We start from the raw sequence: 27,308 nt of genomic DNA on the forward strand, positions 1-27,308 counted from the left end.
TATATTGTCTTCTGTTTTCTCATTAATTCTGATACCTGTGGAGTTGACCAATGAATTACAAAGTTTAAAGGTGCTGATGTATCTGTACCAATTTAAGGAATTTCTGTTTGCTACTCATTCATTCAGAAAGTACAAATAGAATCTTGCTATTTTAACACATGGAGCAGGTTATTTTTTCTGATGTAACATTCCTGACTCAGCTCAAACTCTCTGCTGGTTGTTCCGATGGGAACTACACAGTGAGAGAAGTATTACATCAAGATACAATTCTGTCATGATTATGTTACACTGCAAGGCCACTGACGTTCCTGGCTGATAAGAGAACAAGCTCTGCCTTCTCTCTTCTCCACTATTGTCATCTCGAAGAAAGATTTCTTTTCTTTTTTTTTGCTGCGGGTCTTTAAACAATAATTTCCTTTCAGTTCTTTTTTATGAAAGGTTTTTTTTCCTGTTGTGTCATTTCAGTTCACCTTCGGTTAGATTTATTTTTTGAATCTGTACAGTGCAACGATTCACTAATCTTAAGCATTCACCTCAATTGCATAGTTTTAATTTTTAAAAATTTTTCTTTTAACCCAATTGTCACACAAATAGTGTATAATGAACAAATAATATACACAAAACTGCCAGAATGTTTGCAATAAGTGTGCACATGTTATTATGGTTTGGAATATGTAGGGCAAACTCCATTGTGTCAGAATATCCATATCTGGCCAAACGCATCAGGTGGAAATGTAGCGCAGGCTACGTTTCTTTAGTTATGTGCACTTTGCCTAGGATCAGAGGTGTCTGTAGTCTGACCGCTGTTGATATGCTTTGCTGTCAGTATGGTGAAAGCTGGGACCAAGGGACCGGCTACACCAGGGAAGCCCAAGAAGGCCACCACATTCCAGGAGTTTGAGAGCATCACCAGTGACGCCTGGGACGTAGGCGACGACGACGACGAGCTGCTGGCCATGGCCGCCCGCAACCTGAACATCGAGGTCGTCATGGAGACAGCTAACAAGGTGATCGAGAACCACAGCAAACTACAGAAGCAGCAGGAGGGTGTGGTGGATGAAGAGGAGGAGGAGGAGGAGGAGGAGGAAGAGCATGAGTCGACGGTGGTGGTGGAGGAGGCGCAGTGGCGACCGCAGCCGCTGGCCGAAGAGGAAGGGGAGGAGCCAAGTCCTGGGTCGGTCCTATCAGAAGCCAGCCCCGGCGGCAGGATGGTGAAATCGCTGAGCGAGGCCCACATCGGCTTCTCCAGGGGTCAGTGCGGTGCCCTAAAGCCCTCCCAGGTCCCTGTCACGGTACCTTTTACATGCTGGCTTCCATCTGAGGCCCCTTCCAATGAGTACCGCCTTTATTCTCACTCCTGCAAAACCTAAAAGCTGCTTTCATGAAGCTCAGTAGTGAGCAGCTGTTGTCTGTAACTTAATCGGCTTATGAAGGACTTTTGATCATTGTTCGAGTAGTTTATACAAGGGCTCCGAAATTTACCAGTAGCCACCGTAATGGCTGAAATATTAAACATACACCTCATACATGGGTACCAATCAACATGCTATTAAAAACAGTAGAAACTATGAATATAATGAATATATAACCGTGGATATTATTATAAAATGACCAACGCTTGTTCCCCTTCCTACCTCAGGCTGTTATCATGGTGGACACGCTTTGGTCACATTGTCCTCCACCGCTTTAGGTCCCTGGAAAGAGGGCTGTGGTGATGTTGCTCTTGTTTCTCAGAGGGGATTGAGGAGAAGGCGTCCCTCCAGCGGCAACGCTCCCTGCCCCAGCGCCCCGTCGTTCCTCTGGTGGCCCGCATGGCTGACCAGAACACGTCCGGCACCCCCGCCATGACGGAGAGGGAAGCGTCGCGCCTGGACAGGTTCCGGCAGGTCCTGGCTGGACCAAACACCGACCTCGGTAAGATGCCCTCATCGGCAGCGCAGATGAGATGATAAGCATGTTTGTCTTTGGTGGAGGGGGGGAGCAGTCTCTGGCAGAATTCCAGTACCATCTCTGCTTACAGTGTCCGTTCTACCCTCTCTCCTTACAGTTTCACTGTTTTGCACTGTAACGCTGTGACATGGTGTGCTTCTGCCCTCTCCCCTAACAGTGTCACTGTTTGGCACTGTAACGCTATGACATGCTGTGGTTCTACCCTCTCCCCTTACAGTATCACTGTTTTGGGACTGTAACACTATGACATGCTGTGGTTCTGCCCTCTCCCCTTACAGTGTCACTGTTTGGCACTGAAACACTGTGGCATGTTGTGGTTCTGTCCTTTCCCCTTACAGTGTCACTGTTTGGCACTGAAACACTGTGGCATGTTGTGGTTCTGCCCTCTCTCCTTACAGTGTCACTGTATTGGCGCTGTAACACTGTGACATGCTGTGGTTCTGTCCTTTCCCCTTACAGTGTCACTGTTTTGGGACTGTAACGCTGTGACATGCTGTTGTTCTGTCCTCTCCCCTTACAGTGTTACTGTTTGGAACTGTAATGCCATGACCTGCTCCAGTTCTGCCCTCTCCCCTTACAGTGACACTGTTTGAAATTGTAACGTTGTGACATGCTGCGGTTCTGCACTCGCCCCTTAGAGTATCAATGTTACAGTGTCACATAATGAGAGTCTGTACTGAGATTCTGTCTATTGTGTTGGTTTAGGCTTTGACATCATTAACTGCAATAAAACGTTAAGGCCACCAATGGAAATTCTTAATTTCATTGATTCATCCAGAACGTTTGGTTGTTAATCTGTGTGATATTCTGTTTGTCAGTAATAACACTGACCTAAACGCAGAGCTTCACTGAAAAGCCCTGATTTTGTTTGCGGCGCTCATTTGTGATGCTTCTGTGCGATCGTGTAGCTCGGGCGTCCCGGGGGGGTACCGAGCAGTGACGGCCCGGCCCGGCAGAGCCCTGACACCTTCCTTCAGGGGGATGTTATTTCGGGTTTAAAACAAGCAGCTGTCCTCGTTCCCTGTCCGACCTGCATCTTGGCGCCGATTCCCCTCCAGTCCACGTGGCCGGCATGTGCCGACAGCCGCTTGCCAAGCTTTGTGATTGGCTAATTAGGCGTTGCGTGTTGAAGCAGCCAAGGGGGCCGCTGCCAGCTGCAGGCGTGAGTGGTATGTGGGGCCTGGGGGCCCCAATCTGGATTTGGTACATGAGCGCGGTGGTGGGGGCATCTCCAGGACTGCGCTGGAATCAGCCGCCACGGCGATGCGGAGCAGACCGACTGCCCTGACAGGCACTGTGAAATATGGGATTAATTGCATGCGCATAATTAAGGGGGATGGTGGAGCAGGTGCCTGTTGTCACTGTTGTTCTGGGGGGGGGGGTCCTTGTCCCATCGCACGCCCCCCCAGAAGCTGAATATTCTCCCTGATAATACACTTTTCTCAAAAACATACATTTATTTGGGCACTACATTTTTTCATGTCATCTCACTTTGGGAATAATGTGAGACGCTGCCCTCTAGTGTGGGATTTGGGTTCTCCTGCATTAACCCCCCCCCCCCCCCCGCCACCACCCCACCCCAAGATGGATGGCTGCCTTGTTTACTGGTCACCACCCGACATTTTTCAGTCCTGTCTATAAAGACTTAGTTTTCACCCGCTTACAAAGTTAGAGGACATTTCAAAGTCAGGGCTTTGCTTGTACTCCTGTGGCACCTGCGTTCGCGCTGGTTATGACCCAGATTACAGTGCAGTCACAGGACATAGTAAATGACAATCATTTGCAGGTGTCAGGGTGATCAGGGCCTGCAGCCGTTACCATCTCAATCTCAGGAGCATGTCTGTTGGACGATTGAGCGGGGAACATAAACTCAGTCACTCCCATCAAATATCCAGCTGCGTAATTGGGGAGCACTTGCTGGTGCTGTTTAATAAATGTGAACATGTTGAGTATAGTCCTGGATGCACTGAGAGCACAGTCAGACGAAATGCTTTGTCCGATTGTGAAAAGCCCCCTAACCCCGCCGTCCCCTTATTCGCCGCCCTCTGGCCCCCACGTCCCCTTATTCGCCGCCCTCTGGCCCCGCCGTCCCCTTATTCGTCGCCCTCTGGCCCCCACGTCCCCTTATTCGCCGCCCTCTGGCCCCCACGTCCCCTTATTCGCCGCCCTCTGGCCCCGCCGTCCCCTTATTCGTCGCCCTCTGGCCCCGCCGTCCCCTTATTCGTCGCCCTCTGGCCCCCACGTCCCCTTATTCGCCGCCCTCTGGCCCCGCCGTCCCCTTATTCGTCGCCCTCTGGCCCCGCGTCCCCTTATTCGCCGCCCTCTGGCCCCGCTGTCCCCTTATTCGCCGCCCCCTGGCCCCGCCGTCCCCTTATTCGCCGCCCTCTGGCCCCGCCGTCCCCTTATTCGCCGCCCTCTGGCCCCGCCGTCCCCTTATTCGCCGCCCTCTGGCCCCGCCGTCCCCTTATTCGCCGCCCTCTGGCCCCGCCGTCCCCTTATTCGCCGCCCTCTGGCCCCGCCGTCCCCTTATTCGCCGCCCTCTGGCCCCGCCGTCCCCTTATTCGCCGCCCTCTGGTCCCGTCGTCCCCTTATTCGCCGCCCTCTGGCCCCGCCGTCCCCTGATTCGCTGTACCGTGTCCCCGCCGTCCCCTGATTCGCTTTCCCGTGTCCCTGCTGTCCCCTGATTTGTTGTCCCTTAGATCACTGTCCTCTGTCCCTGCTCTGCCTTGACCTGTGTAGCCCCAGTTCCCCGACAGACCGCAGCTGGTTTCACAGCTCTGGAGGCTTGGAGGGTTTTTCCCAGCACCTGCTTTGACTGTAACACCTGTGCTATGTCAATATGAAGCACTATCCTTTTTGGCTTGGCTCCGCCCCCTTCCCTGCTTCCTCGCACACCGCTGGGAGCCTTTCCCGCTTCCCGGGCCCTGGCTGGCTCCCGCCGTCGGGCTGTCGCGTCTCCATCCTGGCGCCGGTGCTGTGGTTGCCTTAGCGACAGCTTCCTTCCTGCTCCCCTTTTGGCTGAGGGAGCCCCCAGTGCGCTCCACGCTCCCCTCCCACACGGTGATTCTGTACCATGTTATTAACTCCTTGTGGGCGGCCTCCCCCCCAGATCCTGGCAATGGCAATGGCTGGCCCTGTACAGCTGAGTTGGCTTCTCTTCGAGAGACACGGCTGTCACAAGCTAGTGGACTGATGTAAAAATAATTTAAAACACCAGTGAAGCCCCAGATAGCCCATTTAGGCAGTGAAGCCTTGTTTCACTGGCCTTTTTAAGAACAGTCATCTCAGAATCTCAAAACAAATCAGAGAGAAAAGGGTACCAGTGGCCCAGTAATTAAGCAGTCAGGCCTGGTTGGGCGTGTTACATGAGTGGGAGAACCAGATTTCGCCCACAGTGTGAAGAGGCAAGCCTGATTGGCCATGTGATGTGAGTGGGCGGACCTGATTTGGCCCACAGTGTGAATCGGCAAGCCTGATTGGCCATCTCTTGTGAGTGGGCGGACTTGATTTGGCCCACGGTGTGAATAGGCAAGCCTGATTGGCCATGTGATGTCAGCTGGCAGACCTGTGACCACGTGTGGGACATCTGCCATATCTGGGACTCTTCAGGGTAAAGGACTGGTGGAACAAAGGACAGTCCCTCTCCCTCCGTCCCTGGTCTGGCTTCCACCACATGTTCGCACATGCGCATGGGCTTCTCTCTTAGCCCCTCCTCCCAGCCCGCTGGGAGCGGTTTGGACACGCACGTGTCCCTCTGGATGTTGCCAGGGGCTGTTTGATTGATGGCCGAAATGCCCAGTGGGCAGTGCCACTTGTGGCAGCTGGGTGGGCAGCAGCCTGGCAAGGAAAGCATGGGGAGCCCCCCCCCCAACCCTGGGGGCTTTGTAACTTATCAGGCTGTGCATTTAAGGAAGCGGTCCGTCTGTGTGCGTGTATGCTGGTGTGTGCGTGTCTGTCTGTGTGTGTGTGCGCGTGTATGTGTGTGTGCATCAGCTTGCTTGCCTGCCCCTTAAATATGGAAATATCTAGTAAAAACAAAATCCTTGCAATGCATGTAACATAATTCACTAAACTGGCTTTGACATCTCAGCTCCCCGATCGCTGGTGTTTCCGTTCCTTCCGGCCGCTGACGGCACCTTCACAATGTGCCTGTGGGTTCTGCCGCTTTCTGCTGCGTGTTCGGTAACGCTGGTCTCCCGCCTCCGGCACGAAGCAGGAAAGCCGGCGCTTTCGCTCGGTGTTGCTCATGGCTGCTGCCGGAACGTTCCCTGAGGGACGCTTGTTTGTCATCACACGAGTAACGTAACTTGCTTTTCGGCGGGTTAGTTCAGTAGAATCCCCGGAACTCTGTAGAACCATCTGACTGTGTTTCTGGGTTTTTGTAGCAGCAGGAATTTATGGGAAGCTTAAGGATTAGAACATTAGAATGAAATAGTGTCACAAGCTTGTTTTTCTAAGCCGAACAGGTCAGGAGACTGGGGGGGGGAACCAAGACTGTGTGTTGTTGTTGGATCCATCAGCCTTGTTAAGCATATCGATGGTTATCTGGTGAACGCTTCAGTCGATATCTGTCCATCTGTCCATCCACAGGGCGCCCTGACGAATCGGAGCGCTTACGTCTCTTATCGCCTTCCCTTTTATCATTTTTAGAGCGGCTCGCTGTAACACGTTGGATCGTTGTGTGAAAATCAGCCGTCTCCATCTCAGACAGGAAGTTGCATTGATCTTGGCTTGAGTGAGACGGGAAGGAAAGATGGAGATTAAGGGCCAGCTGATCCGAAAGGGACCTAAACCATTAGCATTTGAGTGACCCTGCCAGCCTGTCTGCTCCTCACGCCTGGCTTTGTGATCCTCACAGACTCACTCTGCAGCTTCATTATCGGGGCTGGTGTAGCCTGTCGATTCCCATGGAGGGGATCCTGCCTTGGAAGGATAACTGGCTCCTTCATGATCTTGGGCCCCTTTGCTGCCATTAATCGTGGGGGGGACGTGGGGGGGACGTGGGGGGGACGTGGGGGCTGGCTTGCTTGTTTTTCCACTGAACTTCTTGGCGTCCCTGAAATCCGCCTCCCGCCCTCCAGTTACCTCTCTGTTTTATGACAGGGTGCTGACATCTCCCAGTCAATCCCCCCCCCCCCCCAACAAACACACACACACGCGGGGGGGTATCGTTTATAAGATGCATCCTGTAAACAGTGCAATTTCCCTCCAGAAGGAGGAAACTTTACAGCTCAATCAATTAAAGGACTCGTTAGGGTCACCACGGCGACATCAGGATCCTATCCCCCCCCCCACCTGCGCTATCTCCCTTGACCCCGCTCAGATAATATAACAGAGTACCTTTTTACAAGAGCACCCCCCCGTTTACGAGCTTGGGGCATGTCACCACAGTAGGGGCATACGGCTTGCTGGTACCCCTGCGCACTGGGCCCCCTCCCCGGGGCTCGGCGCCAGCCTGGTGCCCGTCTCTGCAGAGACATGCGCAGGGAAAGGTCTTTACGTGCGGGAGCAGTCACAGCTGTGCGGCGTGAGCAGGAGTCTGCAACGAGGCGTCGGGGGGGGGGGGGGGATCACTACTCAGTGGATGCTGGGGGAGGGGACCTCCATGGCCAGAGTGTTGTGTTATTTGAGCGTGCTTTTTTTTAAATAAAAAGCCGCCTTTGAGTTTATCGTTTCTCTCCTGTTCATTTATGAGCTGACGGTTAAATATCTGCCAACTGCTGGACATTCCCTGGAACGTTTGGACGTCCGCGTGATCCGTCCCGGTCGTGACTCCACCCTCCCTCTCACAGGCGGTCACAGCCGGCCCCCCCCCCCCCCCCCCACCCCCAGTGCCCGGCCTCATCCTCGTTGACCCGTACAGCTTGTAGGGCAGCTGCCATCCATATTTTCTGAGCTTAAATAACTGCACTGTTCTCTCCCCCCGATTAAAGAGGCCCCTCTGTGACGCTCCTAGATAAACTTCATTAATCCCTGAGGTGACATTAAGGGGCAGACCGGCTGTGTGATGCGCATACAGAAAGCGCGTAGCCGGCCGCACGGGACCGCCGTGTAGCCTGGGGTTATATGTGAGCACAGGCTGCGTGCTATGTGACCTGCTACCCGACATCTGGGTATGTGAGAGGCTACTGTATTGTGCCTGCGGGATGGGGCCATCTCCGTACCACCTGAGTGATCTAGTATTAAGATCTTTCTGTCTTTTCCATTTAGTATCAGTTATCGCTTAATTAATCATTTGATCAGGCCGTTAAATGGTTACGCTCCATCAGCGCGACCTGCCTGCTTGCTGGCTTGTGAATGAAACCTTTTTCCCCGTCTGATTTCCGTCTAAGGCTGCAGTAACGTTACCCTGTATCCGGGCGTGTGATGTACCGGCCAGTGATCCGGATGAAGCTCCACGCGCCACATCGCCGGCCTGAATTCCTACGCTTTACTTATTCATGATTTTTTTTTTCCTCCCTTTGTGTCGGGGGAACATTCTGGAAGGCGGGTCTCGGGTGTGAATCTGCTCTGGTGCCCCTCTGCTTTTCCCGGCTTTTCAGGCATTGCCCCGGTGGCTTGCCTTAATGAGGCAGTACTGGGGGGGGCGGGGGGGTGGATTCTGTGTGTGACCCCCCCACGGATTTCTGGTGATATGTATCACACTGTTATCCAGTCCTTTATCGTTCAACTCGCACAACGTGAAAAACAGCATAGCAGCATAGGGTCCCCCCCCCCATCCAACGGAGGCTCTGGTTAGCAGCTAGCTGGCTGGCCATGTGAGGGGTCCTTTGGGCTGGGGGTGCGATCCGGGCTTCTCTTACCGCATGATTAATGTCATGCTGGGGATTATAACAGATCGTTTAATTACCTGGTGGTCTGCAAGATCTATCAGGTAACTCCTGTGGCTGACGCTGCAGGTAAGGATGCGTAGGCGAGAGGAGACGACCACGCGGAGCTCTCTGCTAAACGAGTCGAGTCCACCCCCTCGTCAGCGCTGGCCACGGCCACCTCGTACCCCCAAAGCCCCTCACCTCCCTCCTACACACATATGCTCCATCTGTAAATGTTTGGGTAGATCCTCCTTCCTCCTGTGGCCTTTTAAATTCATATTTCACAGAATTTCAAATTAACCCTAACCCTTCATACTGTTGCTCAGTAAATTTGAGTATGAGGCGATGCAGTGACGGTGCGTCCTCCACTGTCCGAGTGGCAGTGACGGTGTGTCCTCCACTGTCCGAGTGGCAGTGACGGTGTGTCCTCCACTGTCCGAGTGGCAGTGACGGTGTGTCCTCCACTGTCCGAGTGGCAGTGACGGTGTGTCCTCCACTGTCCGAGTGGCAGTGACGGTGTGTCCTCCACTGTCCGAGTGGCAGACGTGGGGTTGTAAGTTGGTTATCCATGTAGTGTAAGCGCAGTGCTTTGTCCACACTCATTTGCCTCTTGAATGTGACCCATATGAGCATTTCAAAGGGTTACTGATTTGTCACAAAGGACAGCGTTTACTGTGTGGGGTTCTGTGCAGTCTGATTTGGATGTTACGGGATCAGATTACGGGACTGGAGGTGGATGACTCAGACGGCTTCCGCTTCTGTGGCTAGGGTCCTGTACCCAATTTAATGCCCAGTGCCGTGCCCGTTGTGCCAGTTGTCTCATTTAGCACTCCGGTCTTCCAGGTTGCTGTGCGTGCCGGAGGGAGGCGATGCCAGGGCTGTGTGCTTCCCCATGGGCCCTTGCTTTCTCTGCCGTAATCTGTGGCGTGGGACTGCAGATGCAGCCCTCCACGTTTTTCGTGATTTTTCCATGACCGTCTCCCACAAAGTCTCATTTTGATCTGATTGTGATTTCAGCATGGAATCTTCCCCGTTTCCAAGGAAACCCCATGATGCTTAATTAACTGGCACAGTGAGATACGGGCTGATTAGACGGTTAGGGCCCTCGTCTCTTAAGCGTTACGCGGTTGGTTTAGTGCATGCACTCCATTGCAGTCACATTCAGTTTGAATGCATCATTCTCTGTAAGCCTCCCTGGGCGATGCACACTGTTCATGAATAACCCACCTGCACTGGAAATAAATTAATTTCCAAATGATTCCTTAATTCCTTATCCACTGTTCACAAAAATATGATTCCTTTTATTGATCAAAACAAATACTTATTTGTTTGTTTAATTTAACCTGTTTTTCCTCTGAGGAATCAGTTCTGAGCACAGGCTGATCATCTGGAAGCTGATGGGGAAGGATATGGTGTTTTTGAGGCTAGATTTGGGGAAATTACTGCTCCTCTTGAAGTCCAGAAGGGTTAATAGAAAGAAAGCCCCCTCCCCACGACACCACAGATCAGTATTGTGACAGTCACCCGGGACCCAGAGCGAATCCGTGTAGAGCCACGAGTGTAATGGGGCGGGGCTGTAAACAGTAAGCTGTGACTAAGAGATGGTCACCTCTCAGTCAGCGACCCCCCCCCTCCCCATAAAGAAAGTCAAAGGAGAGCAGGGAGGAGATTTTGAATTGCGGGGGTATTAATAGTCCAGCGAAGATGGCTGTTCTATCTGTAAATTGGGCCTTTTCACCAGAGGATTACCCCTGTTCTCCTCAGCAGAAATGTGGATGAAGATAAAGGGGGTATAATGGAGGCTTCTAAAGTCTGGGGTCCTCAGCGACCCCGGGAGAGCTTGGCGGGTGCTATTTCTGTGCCAGGGCTGGGCTGGGGGGGGCGTGGGGCACGGGCCGCGTAATGGCCACCCGTTCTGTGGAGTGCTCCAGCTTACAAAGTCATTGTGTGGAATTCCCCAGCGCTGATCCCCCCTCTCCCCTCTCTACTCGCAGAAGAGCTACGGAAGTTGAGCTGGTCTGGGATCCCTCGGCAGGTCCGGCCGATCACGTGGAAGCTGCTCTCGGTGAGTGCCCCCACCATCGCCGCCGCCGCCTCTTTCTGTCCTCCTCCCCCTAATTGTGTTGTGTGTTTTTTTTCTCTTTTTCCTGCTCGCTGATAATTGGCCAAAGGGCCGCCACCGTCCACAGTGGTGACTCGTTAAGACCCATCAGCCAGTAGTCTTTGTTTACAGACGCCCTTCTCCTTAGGACCGCGGCTCTGCCGCTTTCCGATAGTTAGAATCAAGTCCGGCTAATTCACACGGGGACATTAGGGGCCAGCAGATTCGCATGGCAGAGCTGTCCTCTGACGCGGAGTCCCCTTAATTATCCCTGTGGTTGCACCCGGCACTGCGACAGGTCATGTGATCACACTGCAACCCAAAGCCACATCTATTTTCTGGTTGTCAGGGTTCCCAGTGATTGGATGTTGATTTACTGGTCAGTCATGGTGGGTACATGAATTTTGGTGCTGGTTTTGATCTTAGGGGATCGAGCCCCTTCATCCTGCTCGATATCCACTCTTGGCGTCTTCGTGGTGATGTGGATGATCGTGCTCGCACTGATGGCCTGCTTCTTCTTGATCCAGTTGCCCCCCCGCCCCCCCCCACTCCGGTTCAGGAGCCCTGGACCTGTTATCACGTTCTCTGCGCCGCCTCCCCCCCCCCAAGCCCTCATGTGACCTTTACATTGCTTTTGTGTCAAGATACACTGCGATTTTCTGCCCCAGAAAAAATTATTTTTCCCCGCATAACGGCTCACATTTGTATTCTACGAACTGCATGTGTTCATGCGAAGGCGTGATCCTGTGTTCCTCAGGACGTGCCTGGCCGAAGAAGCCGATCCTCTGCAGGTTAACGGGGTCTGTCCTGAACGCTTAGCTGGGCGAGGGAGGGTGGGTGTCTGTCTGTCTGTCTGTGTCTGTCTGTCAATGTTTGGGGGCGGTGGTGGGTAAGGAGAAGCAGGACAAATTTGATATTCATTTGCATGTGTCTTGCATCATTAGCAAATCTTTTTATTTGACCCATAAAGAGAATTGTAAAAATTGTAAAATATATATTTGATATAATTAAGCTGCAGTTGCTTATCCGCTCCCCTCTTGCTTGCCATCTGTGATTCTGGATAGGTGTGTGTATGTGTCGGGGGGGGGGGGCTGGGCTCTCCTGATGGATGGGAGCAAGAAGGTGGCTTAGAGGGCATGGGGGGTGAGGGTGCCCCTTGGTGGTTTGGTGCCTCTTGGGGACGATCATCCTGACAAATGGAAGTAGTCATGGAGTAATGGTGGACAACCAGAAGGGGGCGCCATTTGTATCCCAGGTGTCAGCGAGGGGGTTTGGAGTCCCACTGGCCTGACCTCCAAGTGTCTGGGGGGTGTCTTGGATGACCCTGCATCTCTAAAACTAGCTCACCAGATGAGGGTTACTTGGACCAGGCGCTTCCGTCAAGGCGTCGTCCCTTTAAGGCGTCGTCCCTTTAAGGCGTCGTCCCTTTAAAGGGCAGTCATATCGCCACCTTGCTGCTACCTGGATCACTCACAGATAATTATTCCTGTCTGTCAATCCGCTCCTGGAAAATAATGACTTAATGTACCCTAAAAGTATATTCCATGAGAAACAGGAACAATTGGTGAGAAGGAGTCTGAGATCTAGGTGCTTTTGGCTCCGGGGAAGGCTGGTTCTGGTCATCTGTGTTCAGCGTCGTCACACCAAATGTATTACAGAGCGCGCAGTCTGTGGCTCAGTGGGTTAGGAAGCTGTATCTGTGACTGGAAGGTCGCTTGGTCAAATCCCAAGGGCCTTAACCCTTAAGCCTGGAGTTCTCTGTAAATGTATGTCGCTTTGGATAAAGGTGTCTACTGAATGCATTGGAGGTTAGTATCAGGGGTAGTTCTCGCATTTTTTTAAGGTGGAGGACATTGGGAGGGCTGTAATTCGCAGTGGCCAACCTTATCAGCCAATGATGTTTTTTGAATTGTTGAGTGACAGGGAAGGGGGCACCCTGAGGGCCAATCGGCTTTCAGCTGGGGTCTCTGTATTCACCTGTGGTGAGTGTGGGCTCTGGCACGGAAAGCCGGGAGGAGTGACCTCGTCGGCTGACATGCAGCGATGGGCGATAAGGGGCATTTTATCAGCCTGCTGAGGGTGTGATCCTCAGCTCTGCGGGTGCGTCTCGGTGTTATGGATCGTTTTCTTTTCTTATATATCCCAGCTCACTTACAATGCTGACAGAGTTTTCTTACAGCAGTTTGCCTGAATTATTTAATAGTAAATCTGCTGGAACTGTAAAAGCTAATTTCTACACTTTGAGAAGCACATTTTTTTCTCTGTAGAGAAATATCCAGACCTTCACAGCTTATTTATTCATTATGTACCGTGTTTTTTTTAATGATGAGTGTCTGAAACTCTTCCTGGACCCGGCTCTCCGCTGCGGCGTGAGTCTCGTGTAAGACCTGGCCCCGTCTTCGGAGCTGGCTGCCCGGCCCTCTTTACTCTGAAGGACGGAGCCTCACAGGCGATTAAACACTGTTTCCCATTTAGTTAATATTGATGGTGGCCGGCGTGACAAATGGCCTCCTGCTTGCTAACAGCTGGCGGAGCGACGTGATGAGGGGCTCTGCCGTCTTCCGGCTTCTCTGCCGCCTTCCGGCTGCGTTCTGGCTTCTCTGCATTATTTAGCCAACCCCCCCCCCCCCCCCATGTTCCTAGTCGTTCGTCTCCCCAGCCCCCACGGCCTGCGGACACAGCTGGCACGTGGAGCCGCTGGTTTGTCCGGCTCCTCCTCCCTGCCCTCATATCGATCTCCCCTGAAGGGAGGCCTCCTGTGGTGGCAGGCCGTGTTTCGGGCGGATGCCCCTGTCCCAGGCTGCCAGGGTGTCTATCTGTCCAGAGACACGGATGCCAGGGTCACCTCTGCGGACTCTGTAAAAGGTAATAATAGCCGTAATAAGAGTAATAATGGAATAATTGGGGAATCAGCATCAGCAGGGAACCTGCAAACCCACAAAGACGCCTTGATGCCGGCCTTTGAAACCCGCTGGACTTTGCCGTGCTGATATCGGCCCCTGGAGGCTCTGGGCTTTGAGGCCAGCACCGCGTTCTGCCTGCGTGGGGCGCTGTGAACCGCCTCCTGCATTGTTATTATTTATCTGGATGCATATTTTATATTGGTGTAAACATTAATGTGGGAATATGCTGGAGTCTTTGTTTTAGCCTGTTCATTACTTGTTCTATTTGTCAGAAGCAGAAGCTGTCCCAGGGCATTATTTACAGACATGCTTTTAATCTGAGTCTTATCCAGATGCTCTGTAAATAAATCATTTCTGCTTTGGCAGCCCTTTTCGGATCGGCACCATGTTTTCACGATCCTTCACGCTGCTGCGTCTTTGTGGGTTTGCAGGTTGCGCAGTCTGAAGATGAATGCGAGTGGGCTAGGCTCATGAAACAGAGAGCTTTTGTGGTCCGGAGGGGGGAGGGGGATCTGGCGTGTGGAGCCTGCGTGTGCCCCCCCTTGGCTCCACAGCATCTATAAGTCTATAGCGTTTGTGTTTTGGGAACCAAAACCAACAAAGTTTGTTAAGTGGCCAGCTTAATTGCCCTGACTGGTGCAAACTGCCCCCCTTACTGGTGTGAAGGGGCTGCGCAGTGAGCATACATCTTGCTGTGGAGAGCGTCCAGTCCTGTCACGCATCTGGATGGGGAGCCGGTCGGGAGATTAATGACTTTCTGCAGCTCTGACTTCTCCGGTAATCAGTTATTTTATCAGGAGTCTAGCCTTTCTGCCGCCGACATCTGCTCTGCATTTCGGCGGTGATCGGGAACAAGGGCTCAGCTTGGCAATGAAATCATCGCCGGATGGCGGCCAGAAATGGGCCGTTACCTTCCAGAAGGTTCTTTTGACCTGTTATCACATGCTTGGGTTTTGGTTTCGTCGTGTCCCGCGAGATGGAGACTTAGGCTGGTGTGGATTTATTAACACTCTACACCTTCAGTGTGGAATATCTGTCATGGTTGTGTAATGGTTGGGGGTCGACCCCCCCCCCCTCGCCGTCCTCCCTGTCCCATGCCTTCCTCGCCATCCTCTCCCCTCCTCGTATTCTCTGCCCTCCTCGCCATTCCCAACCCACCCCCTCCTCACTGTCCCCATCCTCTTTACCTTCTTTTCCCCTCCTCTCTGTCCCCTGCTTCTCTCACTCTCCCCCATCCTCCTCGCCGCAAATCGGTTCGACCCTGACGGTGCGCTCTGTTTGACCCTCCATGCTCCCCGTAGGGCTACCTCCCGGCCAACGCCGAGCGGCGGGAAAGTACTCTGCAAAGGAAGAGGCAAGAGTACTTCGGCTTCATCGAGCAGTATTACGACTCCCGCAACGACGAGCACCACCAGGACACCTACAGACAGGTAATGGCCTTAGCCTTGAGGAAGCTGCCTCACATATAGAATCTTCTACAACAGTCCATGGTGAGCTGGTAGCTAAATGAAGGTAGGCCTTCTGCTGCAAGACTGTCGTCCTGTTATCTGTGTCAATAATGGCCTCCCTTCAAGGCTGTCACACACACAAGGAGGGCTCATTGACCAAAAGCCAGTTCACCTGGGGACCAGTCTCCTGCCCCACCCCCCCAGGGCCAAACTGGGGCTCTTAGTTGCCCTCTTGTTTCGTCACCTTCTCATGAACAGCAAATATGCATAAATTAAAGATAAACATAGCAGTGCATTCCAGGCTGTCTTCCTGTCCAATCAGCTGCTTGCAGTAGCAAGAGCCCAGGGACATGCCCCATCCATAGCCCCTCTCGAAGGCCCCCGTGATTCTACACTCGCATGTCTTGAGTGTGGGGGTGTGTGACTGGGTCTTGTCACATCAGGCCGGCCCGGCCTCTCCCCCCCGCGTGTTAATGTCTCTCTCCATGCCGTCAGATCCACATAGATATTCCCCGGATGAATCCGGAAAGTTTAATCCTGCAGCCGAGGGTCACTGAGGTAAGCGAGGCGAGGCCTGGTGGGGTCCACCCCCCGAAGCATGCCAACCGCACCCCTGCAGTCACCCTGCCCAACTGTCCCCTCCTCTCTTTCTGTCAGGCAGGCCCTGATTGGTCAACTTGGCTCCACTAACCCGCCTCTGTCCCTCTATTGGCTGGTTCGTTGGTTAACCCCTCCTCCGCTGGTTTCTTTGTGTTCTTTTCCACAGATTCACATTGACATACCGAGAACTAATCCTCTCATTCCTCTCTTTCAACAAGCTTCCGTGCAAGAGGTGAGATGCGCCCCCTTGTGGCCGGGGTCCCCCTGCTCATGCACGCACGCACACGCCATCGGCAAGCCCGCGTGACCGAAACGTCGATACTCCAGAACATAACCGTCATTCGCTGGTGATAGGGCGGTGCTGCGCTATTTACTTGGCCATCTGGGGAAAAAGCCTGCTTTCGTTTTGTTTTCTCACGGAAACAGATCCTCTCATTATTTGGGCGTATTTTCTTGGGCATGTTGTCCCAGACACCCCGCCTTGTTTGTGCGCCGGCTGTGAATGCCTCGGTCTGTTTGCACGTGGCGTAGGGGCCACAGAGGGTGAATACTAATCATGCCCCTCCTGAGTCACAGGTCCGTCCCGGTCCCCGAAAACCCTCTCCCTCCTCTACCCCCCTGCACCCAGGCAGATACTCCCCCAGTGAGGAACTCGAGTCCTGCCAGGACCTGATCATGCATTCAACGCTGCCTGCATTAGTGCCTGATTCCAGGCTGTGCAACCACACAGTTTTCAATCTGATTCCCCTTCAGAATATATTCTTACCTTAAAATGTTTCTGCTTTTTTTTTTGTCCGTCTGACAGACCAAAACAGGATGAGACACTTGGCTGCAAAATGTAAATTTCTTTTGTTTAAATTTCGGCTCTCGGCAGAAACGTAAAATGCCACGACGGGTGCAGCCGGGTGGGGTAGTGATTCCAGCCGCTCAGTCTCTCCTGTGGCATCGCGGGAGATCTGGACGCCACGCGGAGGCGACGTCGTACTGACGGCTGGGTTTAGCATCTGAGCTGAGTGGCTGTCCGAGGTGGTGGCTGCCAGGGCCTCGCTGGCGTGGAGGAGAGGCACACTGGAGAGCAGCGCTCGGATAAGCGGCGAGCCAGGATGATCCGTGCGATCTGGGGGAAGGTCGTCTGCCGGATGTGGCGGGATTGCTGTGCTGACAGACTGGCGTGACCGACTGAGACTGGCGTGACCGACTGAGACTGGCGTGACCGACTGAGACTGGCGTGACCGACTGAGACTGGCACGAAACATAGGAACTGGTGCAAGAGGTTCAGCTTTTAACCCCTGTCATCTAGACTGTCTGACAGCTCGTCCAAACTTCCATGAATTTCTCGATGCCGTTAGGGAATCAGACAGTCGGAATGCCAAGTTTCGGAAAGCTTGCGATAGGCATCCTCCGGAAAGTGCAAACAGATCCTTTTTAGTTTGTCTGAAGTTCCATGCCAGAAGGGACATTGTACATCCCTACCGGAAGTGTAAGCGCTTCTTTAGAGGGTGTTATCCTGTGACGCGGCCCAACATGCGGGCAAACTCGTTTACACGCCTCACTTACACCCTCCCCGTAGAGCGCTGACCATGTCGACCCCTCCCCAGATTACTAACATTACTAACCCTAAACTACCTCATGAAGGGGCCCCCAGTTGTGATGGATGCATGTCCTGCTTTCTGCACCGTAACACCTAACACGGCTATAAGTGTGGGTAACGCTGCCTCTGCCTTCATCCTCCTCTTCCTCTTCCCCATCAGATTTTCGAGAGGGTCCTCTTCATCTGGGCCATCCGGCACCCAGCCAGTGGCTATGTGCAGGGCATCAATGACCTGGTCACGCCCTTCTTCGTGGTCTTCGTCTTCGAGTACATCGGTGAGTACGGAGCCCCCGTCTGGCCACCAGGACAGAGCAGGCCAGGCGTCTACTACCCTCCTACCTGGCTGGAGCAGGCCGAGCATCTACTGCCCTCCTACCTGGCTGGAGCAGCCTGAACACCAACCTCTCGGTTTGGTGCGTCTGCTAAAAGACCACAGAAATTGTTTTGCCAGGGAGCATCACAGATATTCTTGTCACGCTAGGAGGGGGCTGGCCTCATTTCCTGTTGTCAGGGTAGCCGGCCCGGTGAGCTCGATGGAGTTTGGAGAGCTGTTAGCATATTTATTTAGATCCTGTCCTCGCTTGACAATAAAAATTTCTTACGATGTCTGTAATCCTGCCGCTTCATTTAAAGCACTTTGTGTTCTACGGAAGTTTAGAAGGGGAGGCGAAAGATCGTTAAAATGTGTGTTATAAGTCGGTGGTAAATTAAGCCGGGTCTCTTGTCGCTTTGTTGATTGTTGGTGTGATTGCTTGTGGCTGTGAGCTGTGTATAACACTTCTGTTGACAGATGTATGATTACGGAGCCTGTTTCCAGTTAAGCGAAGCTTGCTGTTTGTTTTATGCTGTCAGGAAGATTCATTGTTTGTTGAAAGTGTTCACCTCTGACGATGAAGGACACAGATGAGAGATCATGTCTGATCCGATCGTCCGTGTCTCCGTACTGTTGCGTGGGTGTGGGGATTGCGTACATGGCCGGGGGCTGGAGAATGTACTGCAGGGCACTGGTCCCGAAGGCCGGCCGGCAGGGCAGCCCGGGGGCTGTAATTCCTCGGACAACCAGTAGAGGCAGCAGTGAGCCAAGCTTGAAATTGGGTGTCATTCAGTGATACTGCTCTTCCATTTGGTTTGAATCGGTCACGGTCATTAGGACATGTCAGGACCCTCTTTCAAATGCCACGTAAATGCTGTGAGTTGTCCTTAAGCCAAGGAATCACATGATGTACTGGGGCCCCACTAAAGGGTCTTTGTAGTTTGGCATCACAGGCCCCCAAGGCAGACATGCAAATGAGCTGTTTGTTTTCAGCCATTATTCAGAGCTGTAGATACACCCCTAATTTATTTAACGAACTGTCTGCTTGTCACTGAGATCTTTGAGTTTTTAAATGAGCAATTTTTAGAAACTGTTTATCGTAGAAAATGCCTTCCGTCTACCAGAAGGCAATAATTATGTGAAATGTATTTTGCTTCAATAAACACAAGTTTCCGTGGAAATTAAAAATATTTAGCAAAAGTGATGATAAGTGAGTGAATTAAATCTAACTAATAACTTGGGGGAGGGGGGCTGAAAGAGCAAACCCCTCCCTTCAGAAAGAATGCTGTCCCGTTTTCTGTCCCTCCAAACAAAGCAAAGCAATCACACCTTTCCTTTATCACTGTGAAGTGCACATTCCTGTCGTTTTCCTGAACGGGGATGGATTGCGATGCAGGTCTGACGGGGGAGCTCTGGGGGGGGGGGGGGGGGGACTGAAACCAAGGAGCTTTAATCGCGATATGGGGGCAGTGTGAGGGTGATGCCGCCGTTCTTCCTTCCTCCTCATCCTCTCTTCTTCCTCTCCTCTATCCCTCGCCCCTCTTCCTCACTTTTCTTCTTCTCTGTTTATTCCTACTGCAGTCTTTTAGGCATCCAGACTATAGGTGGCGCTATAACGACGAGAGGGGTAGTGACCCATCCATCTAAGTAATCAGAGTTAAAATGAGAGTGCTCGTGGGTGCGCGGCACGCCCTCCGCAGGGCATGTTCAGAATCCATTCTCTAAGGCGACTTGGCTCTTCAGCGGGTTTATCGTGCCCCAGTGTGCAAGCCACGCCCAGGAACAGGAAGACCCTCTGTCGTCACATGAGCCAACTTTTGAAAGGGTATCAGGTGGCTGGTGGTGCCCTCTACCTGTGCCACCTGGTGCACGTCTCGCGTACGGCATGTGCCTGTAATTTCCCAGTAGAGACAGACTGAGCTAATAAGGACTAGTTTGGGCTTTAACGCGTTTAACGCCTGTTCCTGTCAGCCTGTCCCCTGTTCAGATCGCCCGTCCTGTGCCGAGTCCTCCGTTGTCTCCTGAATACAGCAGTTTTTTGGCGATTTAGATATATCTCCTTCAAAGAGCAGCTCCCTCAAATGACGCGACTTGCCACCGATCCGCGTCGTCAGCGGCAAGCCGATTTCCTGAGAGCTGAGAGCCCACCGCGGTGTGCGTGAAGCCGATGTCAGCGTGCAGAAATCCTGTTCCCCGTTTCGTTGCGCTGGTATAAATATGATCGTATTTATTATCCATCCAAGCGTAGCGCGTATTAAATTTGTGCGGCAGAAAGTTCAATTACAGTTTGCTGTGCTAGGTACAGGCTGACATTAATCTAGTTTTACAGTTCTATATCTAACGTATCAGATAATGTGATGTAGAGCTGAAATTAATAGAGAACTTGTCTTTTTTATGAAGCCATACTTTTTTTAATGACTAATCATAGTTATTGAATATTTTGGGCATTAGTTAATTAGTTTGCTATAAAAAGCTATAAATTGAATTTCTGCACAGATTTATGAATTGAAAAATTGGACTTTTTTGCAAATGCAATAGATCAGACTTAACCTAATGTCATTTGTAACTATTGTGGGTGTCTTTTCTTAAAGGCTGTAGGCCACATGATTGGTTGGACCTTTACTCCCCTGTTAATTTATTTATGAAAACACAGATAATTCCTTTATACAGTGTTTGTCGTTATGGGGTCACCGGGCTTTGGGTTGGTGGCAGTGATGCGTCTTTCCCTAACCCTGTGACTTTTAGCTGCCGCATTGTTGCATTAATTCCTTAATGGACTCACAGTACACGTCACAGATATCCTTTTTTGAAACTCTTTTTTTGTTCCCCTTTAAAATTTAGTTTTAGTAAAGCAAGCGAATATTTCTGCAGTGTTGTTGTAAATACTGTATTTTCAGCAGGAGCGTAGTAGTGAGAGGCGTGCACATGTAGTTCTGCCCCTGCTGCTGTAGCCAAACCTGAATTTGCTGGGAAAATGGGATTAATACTGGCCCTTTGCACACACAGTTCTCCCAGTAAACAAACGCAGATGATTGTCAACGTGAGGGAGTCTGCTCTGAGGCTGCAGGAGGCTTGTGCTCTCGCAGCTGTATTGCAGCCACCTGAACAGAGGCAAATCTGGTGGCCATTATCCCTACCCAGCCATGGCTCTGCCGTCTGCCATCCAGAGGGAGCCAGGGGTGGGACTACAAGGGGAACTGGCCCCACCTGAAAACTGATTGGCCCACTGCCCTGCCATTCCCCAATTCAAAACGTATTATTGGCTAATTATGATTGGCCCCTCTGGCACCCTTCCCGACCAATTCTGTCATTGGAGGACAGAACATAGCTCTTGCGTCGTGGCGTGGTGAGACCTGACTGAATGCACCCCAGATAATTGGCGGAGATTCCCAGTCACACGCTCTGAAGCCACGCCCACTCCATCTCGGCTGGCGTCTCGAGCCAGAACAGGCCCCTGGCCAAACCCCTTTTGTATTAACCGAAACACTTACGCCGGTCGGCTTACTTCCTGCCGCTAAAAGGCCGATTAGCCTGGTTGGCTTGGAAAGCTCCTTCATTAATTATCTGTGCTTTTGATTAGAGCTCTGTGCAATCTAATTAGTGCCCATTAAGCAGAGCTAGGTACACGGAGGCTCAGGGTGCGCCCAGATGCTGCAGCGAGGCCGATTACCTGCGAGGTGCGGACCTCAGGTGCCGAGTCCCTCACCCTTTGGGGGCATGTCCTCTCCCATTGGTGTCATAGCCATTAGATTTCTGATTAGTTCCCACATGACAGAACTGACAACTGAAAGTGCCGATCCAGTCAGACGCTCTAGACCAGAAGAAAGTTGGAATCAGCTGGGCATAGTGAAGTGAATGAGTGTGCCTGCCCCCCCACGTCATCCCCCATCCCCTCAGTTCAACTAGCCAGTGAACTAGTGGGGACCAGTCGCTCATCTGGCACCAGGGATGGTCTCTGGTTCCATCTGTACTGGGTTCCTGGGTTCCTGGGTCCCTCCCCTGGACCCTCTCCTGGAACCTGAGTGATGCTGTGCCTCACCTCCATGGCGGGCTGCAGTCATGTGCCCCCAGGAGCAGCCTGCCCTCTGTGGGCCTGATCTGGGAGCGCTCCCAATGGTTCCGGCTTCTGCCTGACTTTCCATGGGAATAGTAGGGAGATCGAAGGTCGTCAGCATGAAACTGAGCCCCCCTCCATCTCTACTCTGCCCCCAGAGGACGAGGTGGAGCATTTCGATGTGTCCAGCCTGAAGGAGCAGGAGCTGCGCGACATTGAAGCTGACAGCTTCTGGTGCATGAGCAAGCTGCTGGACGGCATCCAGGTATGGCGGGGGGGTGGGAGGGGCTGGGGGAGGGCTGGGGAGTGCGTGTGCGTATTTGTGTGTCTGTGTCTGAGTAAGTGAGTGTGTGTGTGTGTGTGTGTGTGTGTGTGTGTGTGAGCACCTCCAATCTGGCCCAGAGAAAGGGGCACCCTTCTGTGAGGCCAGTACAATGCAAGTTTGTACACATACAGACATACACAGGCAGACACAGAAATAGACACGCAGACACCATCGACACACTCCCACCCAGTCACTCACTGTGCCCTGGCTATGTGCCCCCCCCCATTCCCGGCCTCCATGGGTGTTGGGGAGTTTGATGCGTGGAGGGAGGGGGCACCGTGTTTCGAGGTTCCCAGGGTGACCCCTGAATGCCCCCCGCCCATTCCGGAAGGTTCCTGGCGGCTGGAACGGCCCTCCCGCTAACGACATCTGAAGCGGCCTTTTGGATTCCCGACCACACGGGCTGCACTAGGGGTTCCCTTTCCTAACTGATGTTTAGTTTGAGTAAATTGCGCAGTACTGGCGAGGGGGGTGGGGCAGGGGGGCGACCTTTCAGTGCTTTTATCGGAGCTCAGGAAGTCACCAAGCATCAAAAGCAAAGGTCACCGTCTTACTTCTCTTTTCCGACACACCTTCACCGAACTCCACGAAATGACACGTCGCGTTCAGCACTTTGGAGCCTCTGTCGTGGGCACGTACCTGTGCTGTTGCTGCACAAGCGGTGTTGCTGCTCATATTTGTGTGCTTATTTAACGTTGACCTGAAGGAATAAATGTTATGTCCACCAGGAGGCAGTGTGAGAAAACCGTCTTTAGTCGGCTCCTTTGCCTCCGATCTTACTTGTTTGTATGAGGCTATGGCTTGAGATGTTGTACAATCCCAGCCTCCACAGTTGCTGGACCTTTCTCTATATTCTACCCACCGCTCCACTATATTGCTACTTTGCTCTGCCGCAGATTTTGTCCAGGTGCACGATTGGAAAAATTTCAAATATCATGATGCAATTATTTTTCCGCCCTTACTGAGCCGGAATATGACCCTGCACTTTCAGCACTATGCCCCCTGTTGACCGCTACAGTGTCCCCTGTTGCCTGACATGCACCCCATAGCAGATTTGGCAGGGGTGCAGTGATGTCGTGCTACATTTTTGGCATGTGCGATGAAGAGCGCGCATAGCTGGGTACCCAGAATGCACCGCTCCCCCGTCAGGTTACAGCATTTTCCATTCACATTGATTATTTTGCCGGTGATGAAGCACCCAGTTATATCAGTCTGGTTTTGCTTTCATTTAAACTTTCACTTTTTCCCGGCGTGCTCTGATTTATATGCTGGCACTCCTCTGGAACCCGGCCTGCTTACCCACAATGCACGGCGACGCTGCCTTAGTAAGATTAACGGCCTGCTTCTAAGCCACCTCCGCTCTCACCATCCTCAAGCAGCTCGGAGATCAAGGCAATGGGAGGAGGGAGCCGGGGGGGGCTGAAGGATCACAAACTAATTAAGGTCATAATAGAGTTCAAAACTGTTAAAATTGTTTATAAATCACCAAGGGAGAGCACGCATTCCCCGGTGTCCCACTCATAATTAGCTGGAGTCAAGGTCGCTGTATCAGCTGTTCAGTCCAGCTCGGAGCGGGGGAGTGCACACCTGCTCCCGTGGCCAGAAGGGGGCAGAGTGGGGGGTGGGTGTTGCAGCCTTTTGTACTAATTTCACAAATAAATACGGTTTCCTCTTGGGACAGCGATACATTCTTATGGCAGCTGCTGACTTGTCAGGTGTGTCTGTTCCCCTCCCAGTGTGCCTACCGGAGTTTATTTGTTCGCGGTGCTAGCGATAATGTCCGCGGCGTGCATTTTCATTTGATTGTTTTTTTTTTTTTTTGAATGCCCTGCCGTCAGCCAAAATCAAATTGTGGTTTTGGCGGTGCTGACTGGTGCACTGAAGTCTCCGTTTCACCCGTCGGTCATACGTGACAGGCCGTGTTCCTGGCTGACGCCTAAGTCGTGTTTTTCTGCTTGCTGGCTTTCCCCCGCGTCCTGCCATCGCCCACATCCTGCCGTCCCCCGTGTCCCACAACCCGCCGCATCCCGCCATCGCCCGCATCCCATAACCCCCCACGTCCCATAGCCCCCCACGTCCCGCCATCCCCCTCGTCCCGCAACCCCCCGCGTCCCGTCATCCCCCTCGTCCCATAACCCCCCGCGTCCCACCGTCCCCCGCGTCCCATAACCCCCCACGTCCCGCCATCCCCCGTGTCCCGCCGTCCCCGCACCACACCGGTGATTATCGGGGCAGACAATTAAACAGTAAAAATAGAAAGCTGACCCGCTCTTTGGGATTTCACTGTAATCGCCATTGTATCGTCTGTCGCTGTTGCTTCAATTTTGCGTTCATCTCACGGTGTTGGAGATTTACACTCCAATTAGAAACCTTTGTTGTGAAACACAGGGGCCCCATCCTGGGGCCCCATTAGACCACCGATTGTTCATGAATTAACTGCGTGCTTTGGTGATGGTGTGATGTAGATTTACTCACGGATAAACCGAGCCTGCTGACTAGGCGTGGCAGTCAGACCTCAAGTCTAACTCTGGTGGCCTGCTGGAAGCTTCCACTCACTGAAGCGGTGTGGCCCAACCTGAACGACTGGTACACACACACACACACACACAGCATCTGTGAGACCTCCATCTCTGTAAGGACAGGGCTGCTGGTGATGGCCGAGCTTCAGGGGAGAAGTACGCTATCTGAGGTCCTTTGCATGCAGAGTGGAGAGGCTAAGCTCCATGGTAGATAGAGCAGCACGGCCGGGGGGGGTGGGGATGAGGGCCTGCCAGCCGAGCCAACGATCACGCTGCCCCCTATTGGCAGGAAACACCATCGGCAGCCTTTCCCGTTGGTGCCCTGACCCTCCTGCTGTTTCTCAGGAGATCAGGGGTGTTTCGAAATGAGGACCAGTAATGAGTCTATTAGCCCCTCCCCCTGTGTCGTTAGTCTGTCACACACCCCCACATCTCCAATATCCAACCCGACCGCTTAACTTAGCCACCGACGTGAGTAATTACATTAATTTATGTTTGGCTGTGTGTGTAATCTACCTTCCACATGCCCATATCCATGACAACTAACGAAGCGGGGATCACAGCTGGCCCAAAAAACAAAAACAGGGACGAAATGCAGTGATGTGGGGGGCATCCCCCCCCCCCAAAGGCTGCGTACGTGTTCCCGTCACTAAATTGGCTGTTAAAATGAAATCTGCTGAGTCAAATAATTCTGAATGAATCAGGCAGGTATGAGTGTTTCTGGGTTTTTCGAGGTTTTTCTGTGCCCCACTGTCGTCATGCTCAGTGTAATAAGCGGAAAAATGATGACTGCCTGGGAGTTGGGCAGTTTGGTGGGTGTGGCAAAGTCAGGTGCCAAGATCATTGGTTTGTACCACCTGTGCCTTACTATAGGACACGCCCACTGAGCCCCGATTCCCAATCCCACACCCAGCTGCAGCCCTCACTGGGCACAGTCCCTCCCCCCTCCCTGCTGTGTGACACCTGTCTCTGCTCCCCCTCGCAGCGGGTCTCTCGGGAATGCTTAGTGTTTTATCATGTCTGACCATCCGCGTCGTCGTCGTTCTTTTTTTTATGTCCTGGTTCTTTCCGCCTGTTCATAACTCGCCCACGCAGTTGGTCCCCTGTCCACAGTGAGGCTGGCAATCCTTCAGCCTCCCTCCCCCGGCGGCACTCCTCCGTATTAATCGCCGTGAAACATGCCCCAGCATCGGCAATATAATTCATCGATATCGGTGACCGTGCGTGTTGAGCAGAGCTATGCTGTGCTCCATCATGGTTGACCTTCATTCCGGCATGCCATCGGCCTGCAGTATGATCCCTCGCTGACCCACCCGCCCGCAGAGAGCCAGTCAGACCAGCCCCGCAAATGCCACATCACGCTGACGCATGGCTGTGTGTTCTCTCGCCCCATGACCTCCTCTAGGCCTCCTCCAGGCCTCATCCACGTGTCATTCGTACCTCCTCCAGACCGTGTCCGGTCCTCCCATGGACCTTCTCTGGGATTCCTTCATGCCTACGCCATGCCTCCTCTGAACCTTTTCTGGTTCTCCTCTTTGCCTCCTCTGTTGCTCCTCTGTTGCTCCTCCGGGCCAACCTGCTCAGTCTTATGCTGTTATGCTGGTAAATGAGTGTGGTTATTAGTGTCCCCTGGGTAGGAGCCTCAAGATAAATATCATGACTTAATTAATAATATTTGCAGTGCTGGGGGGGCAGGGGAGCACAGTGGAATGTGTGTGTGTGTGTGTGTGTGTGTGTGTGTGTGGAGGGGACGGCCATGTGGCCTGTTCCTCTATCTTTGAATGACCGCATTACTGCAGACCAGAGACCCTTTTTACAGCCCCTGTCATCCTCACTGACTTTCTGAACGTGACAAATGTGCGAAGCCTGTGAAATCTCCCTGTGTAAAGCTGTCTGCGGGGTTACCCTGCGGCGTACTGGGGGCCACAGGCGGTGGGGGGGTCGCCGGAGTGGAGAGCCGCATGCCGCTGCCTGAGCCTGCCGCTTTGCTTCTGTCTCCCCAGGATAACTACACCTTCGCCCAACCTGGCATCCAGCGCAAAGTCAAGGCTTTGGAAGAGCTTGTCAGCCGCATTGACGGTGAGTGGGAACACAGACCTCGCTGCGGGGGGGGCACCAACTGCTTGAAGGGCCCAAGGTGAGAGGGGCTACCTGTTTTGTCCCCAAGTGAGTGGCTTCTGTCCTTAGAAGTCCCGGGTGAGAGCCAGCCATTAAAGGATTGGCTGAGTTCCTGTTTGTCGAGTCTTCATTGAAGGATAATCCAAGCTAATGCCACACTCTCGAATCCAGTTAACGTCACGAAAGCTGCCCTTTCTTTTCACCGCTGTTCTGGTTGCACTAAAGTAGGGGGCGCTAATGGGTCGTCTCATACTGGACTTGTCACAGCGAGTAGACTGTCAGTTCTGGACACCACTGTCATCTTATGGGGGGGGCTGTATCATGCAGACTCCTTTCTTCGGAAACAGCAGAGGAATGCTGGCTGAGCTGCGGGTTAAAACGTGATCTGGTTAATGAAGGGAATCTGGAATCTATGCGGAATGCTGACAGGGGCGTGTAGAGGGCGCTGTTTGAGTGTCTCCCCTCTCCTGCTTCGGGATCAGTCTGCTTAAGCCTCTTTGTAGAACCAGCATCTGCGTGGGTCAGCGTTCGTCCTTGGTGTTTCAGGTGCCCCCCCCCCACCTCCAATGGCGCG

At 52.7% G+C, this 27,308-nt stretch overlaps 1 protein-coding gene across 4 annotated transcripts in view; it reads left to right on the forward strand.

The window, feature by feature from the left end:
* tbc1d22a (TBC1 domain family, member 22a) overlaps positions 1 to 27,308 on the forward strand; it is a 56,724-nt gene that overhangs the window by 1,028 nt on the left and 28,388 nt on the right. The window contains exons 3-11 of one of the 4 annotated variants that reach the window (XM_049009316.1): positions 827 to 1,251; positions 1,735 to 1,914; positions 10,757 to 10,827; positions 15,068 to 15,196; positions 15,710 to 15,772; positions 15,981 to 16,046; positions 17,566 to 17,680; positions 21,931 to 22,037; positions 26,620 to 26,695. In XM_049009316.1, the coding sequence (XP_048865273.1) occupies positions 827 to 1,251; positions 1,735 to 1,914; positions 10,757 to 10,827; positions 15,068 to 15,196; positions 15,710 to 15,772; positions 15,981 to 16,046; positions 17,566 to 17,680; positions 21,931 to 22,037; positions 26,620 to 26,695 (1,232 nt within the window). The remainder of the gene's footprint in view (positions 1 to 826; positions 1,252 to 1,734; positions 1,915 to 10,756; positions 10,828 to 15,067; positions 15,197 to 15,709; positions 15,773 to 15,980; positions 16,047 to 17,565; positions 17,681 to 21,930; positions 22,038 to 26,619; positions 26,696 to 27,308) is intronic. The other 3 variants (XM_049009318.1, XM_049009317.1, XM_049009319.1) reach the window with 3 other exon arrangements.

This window comes from Brienomyrus brachyistius, chromosome 3 (genome assembly GCF_023856365.1).
Source record: "Brienomyrus brachyistius isolate T26 chromosome 3, BBRACH_0.4, whole genome shotgun sequence".
In the NCBI taxonomy this organism is placed as follows: domain Eukaryota; kingdom Metazoa; phylum Chordata; class Actinopteri; order Osteoglossiformes; family Mormyridae; genus Brienomyrus; species Brienomyrus brachyistius.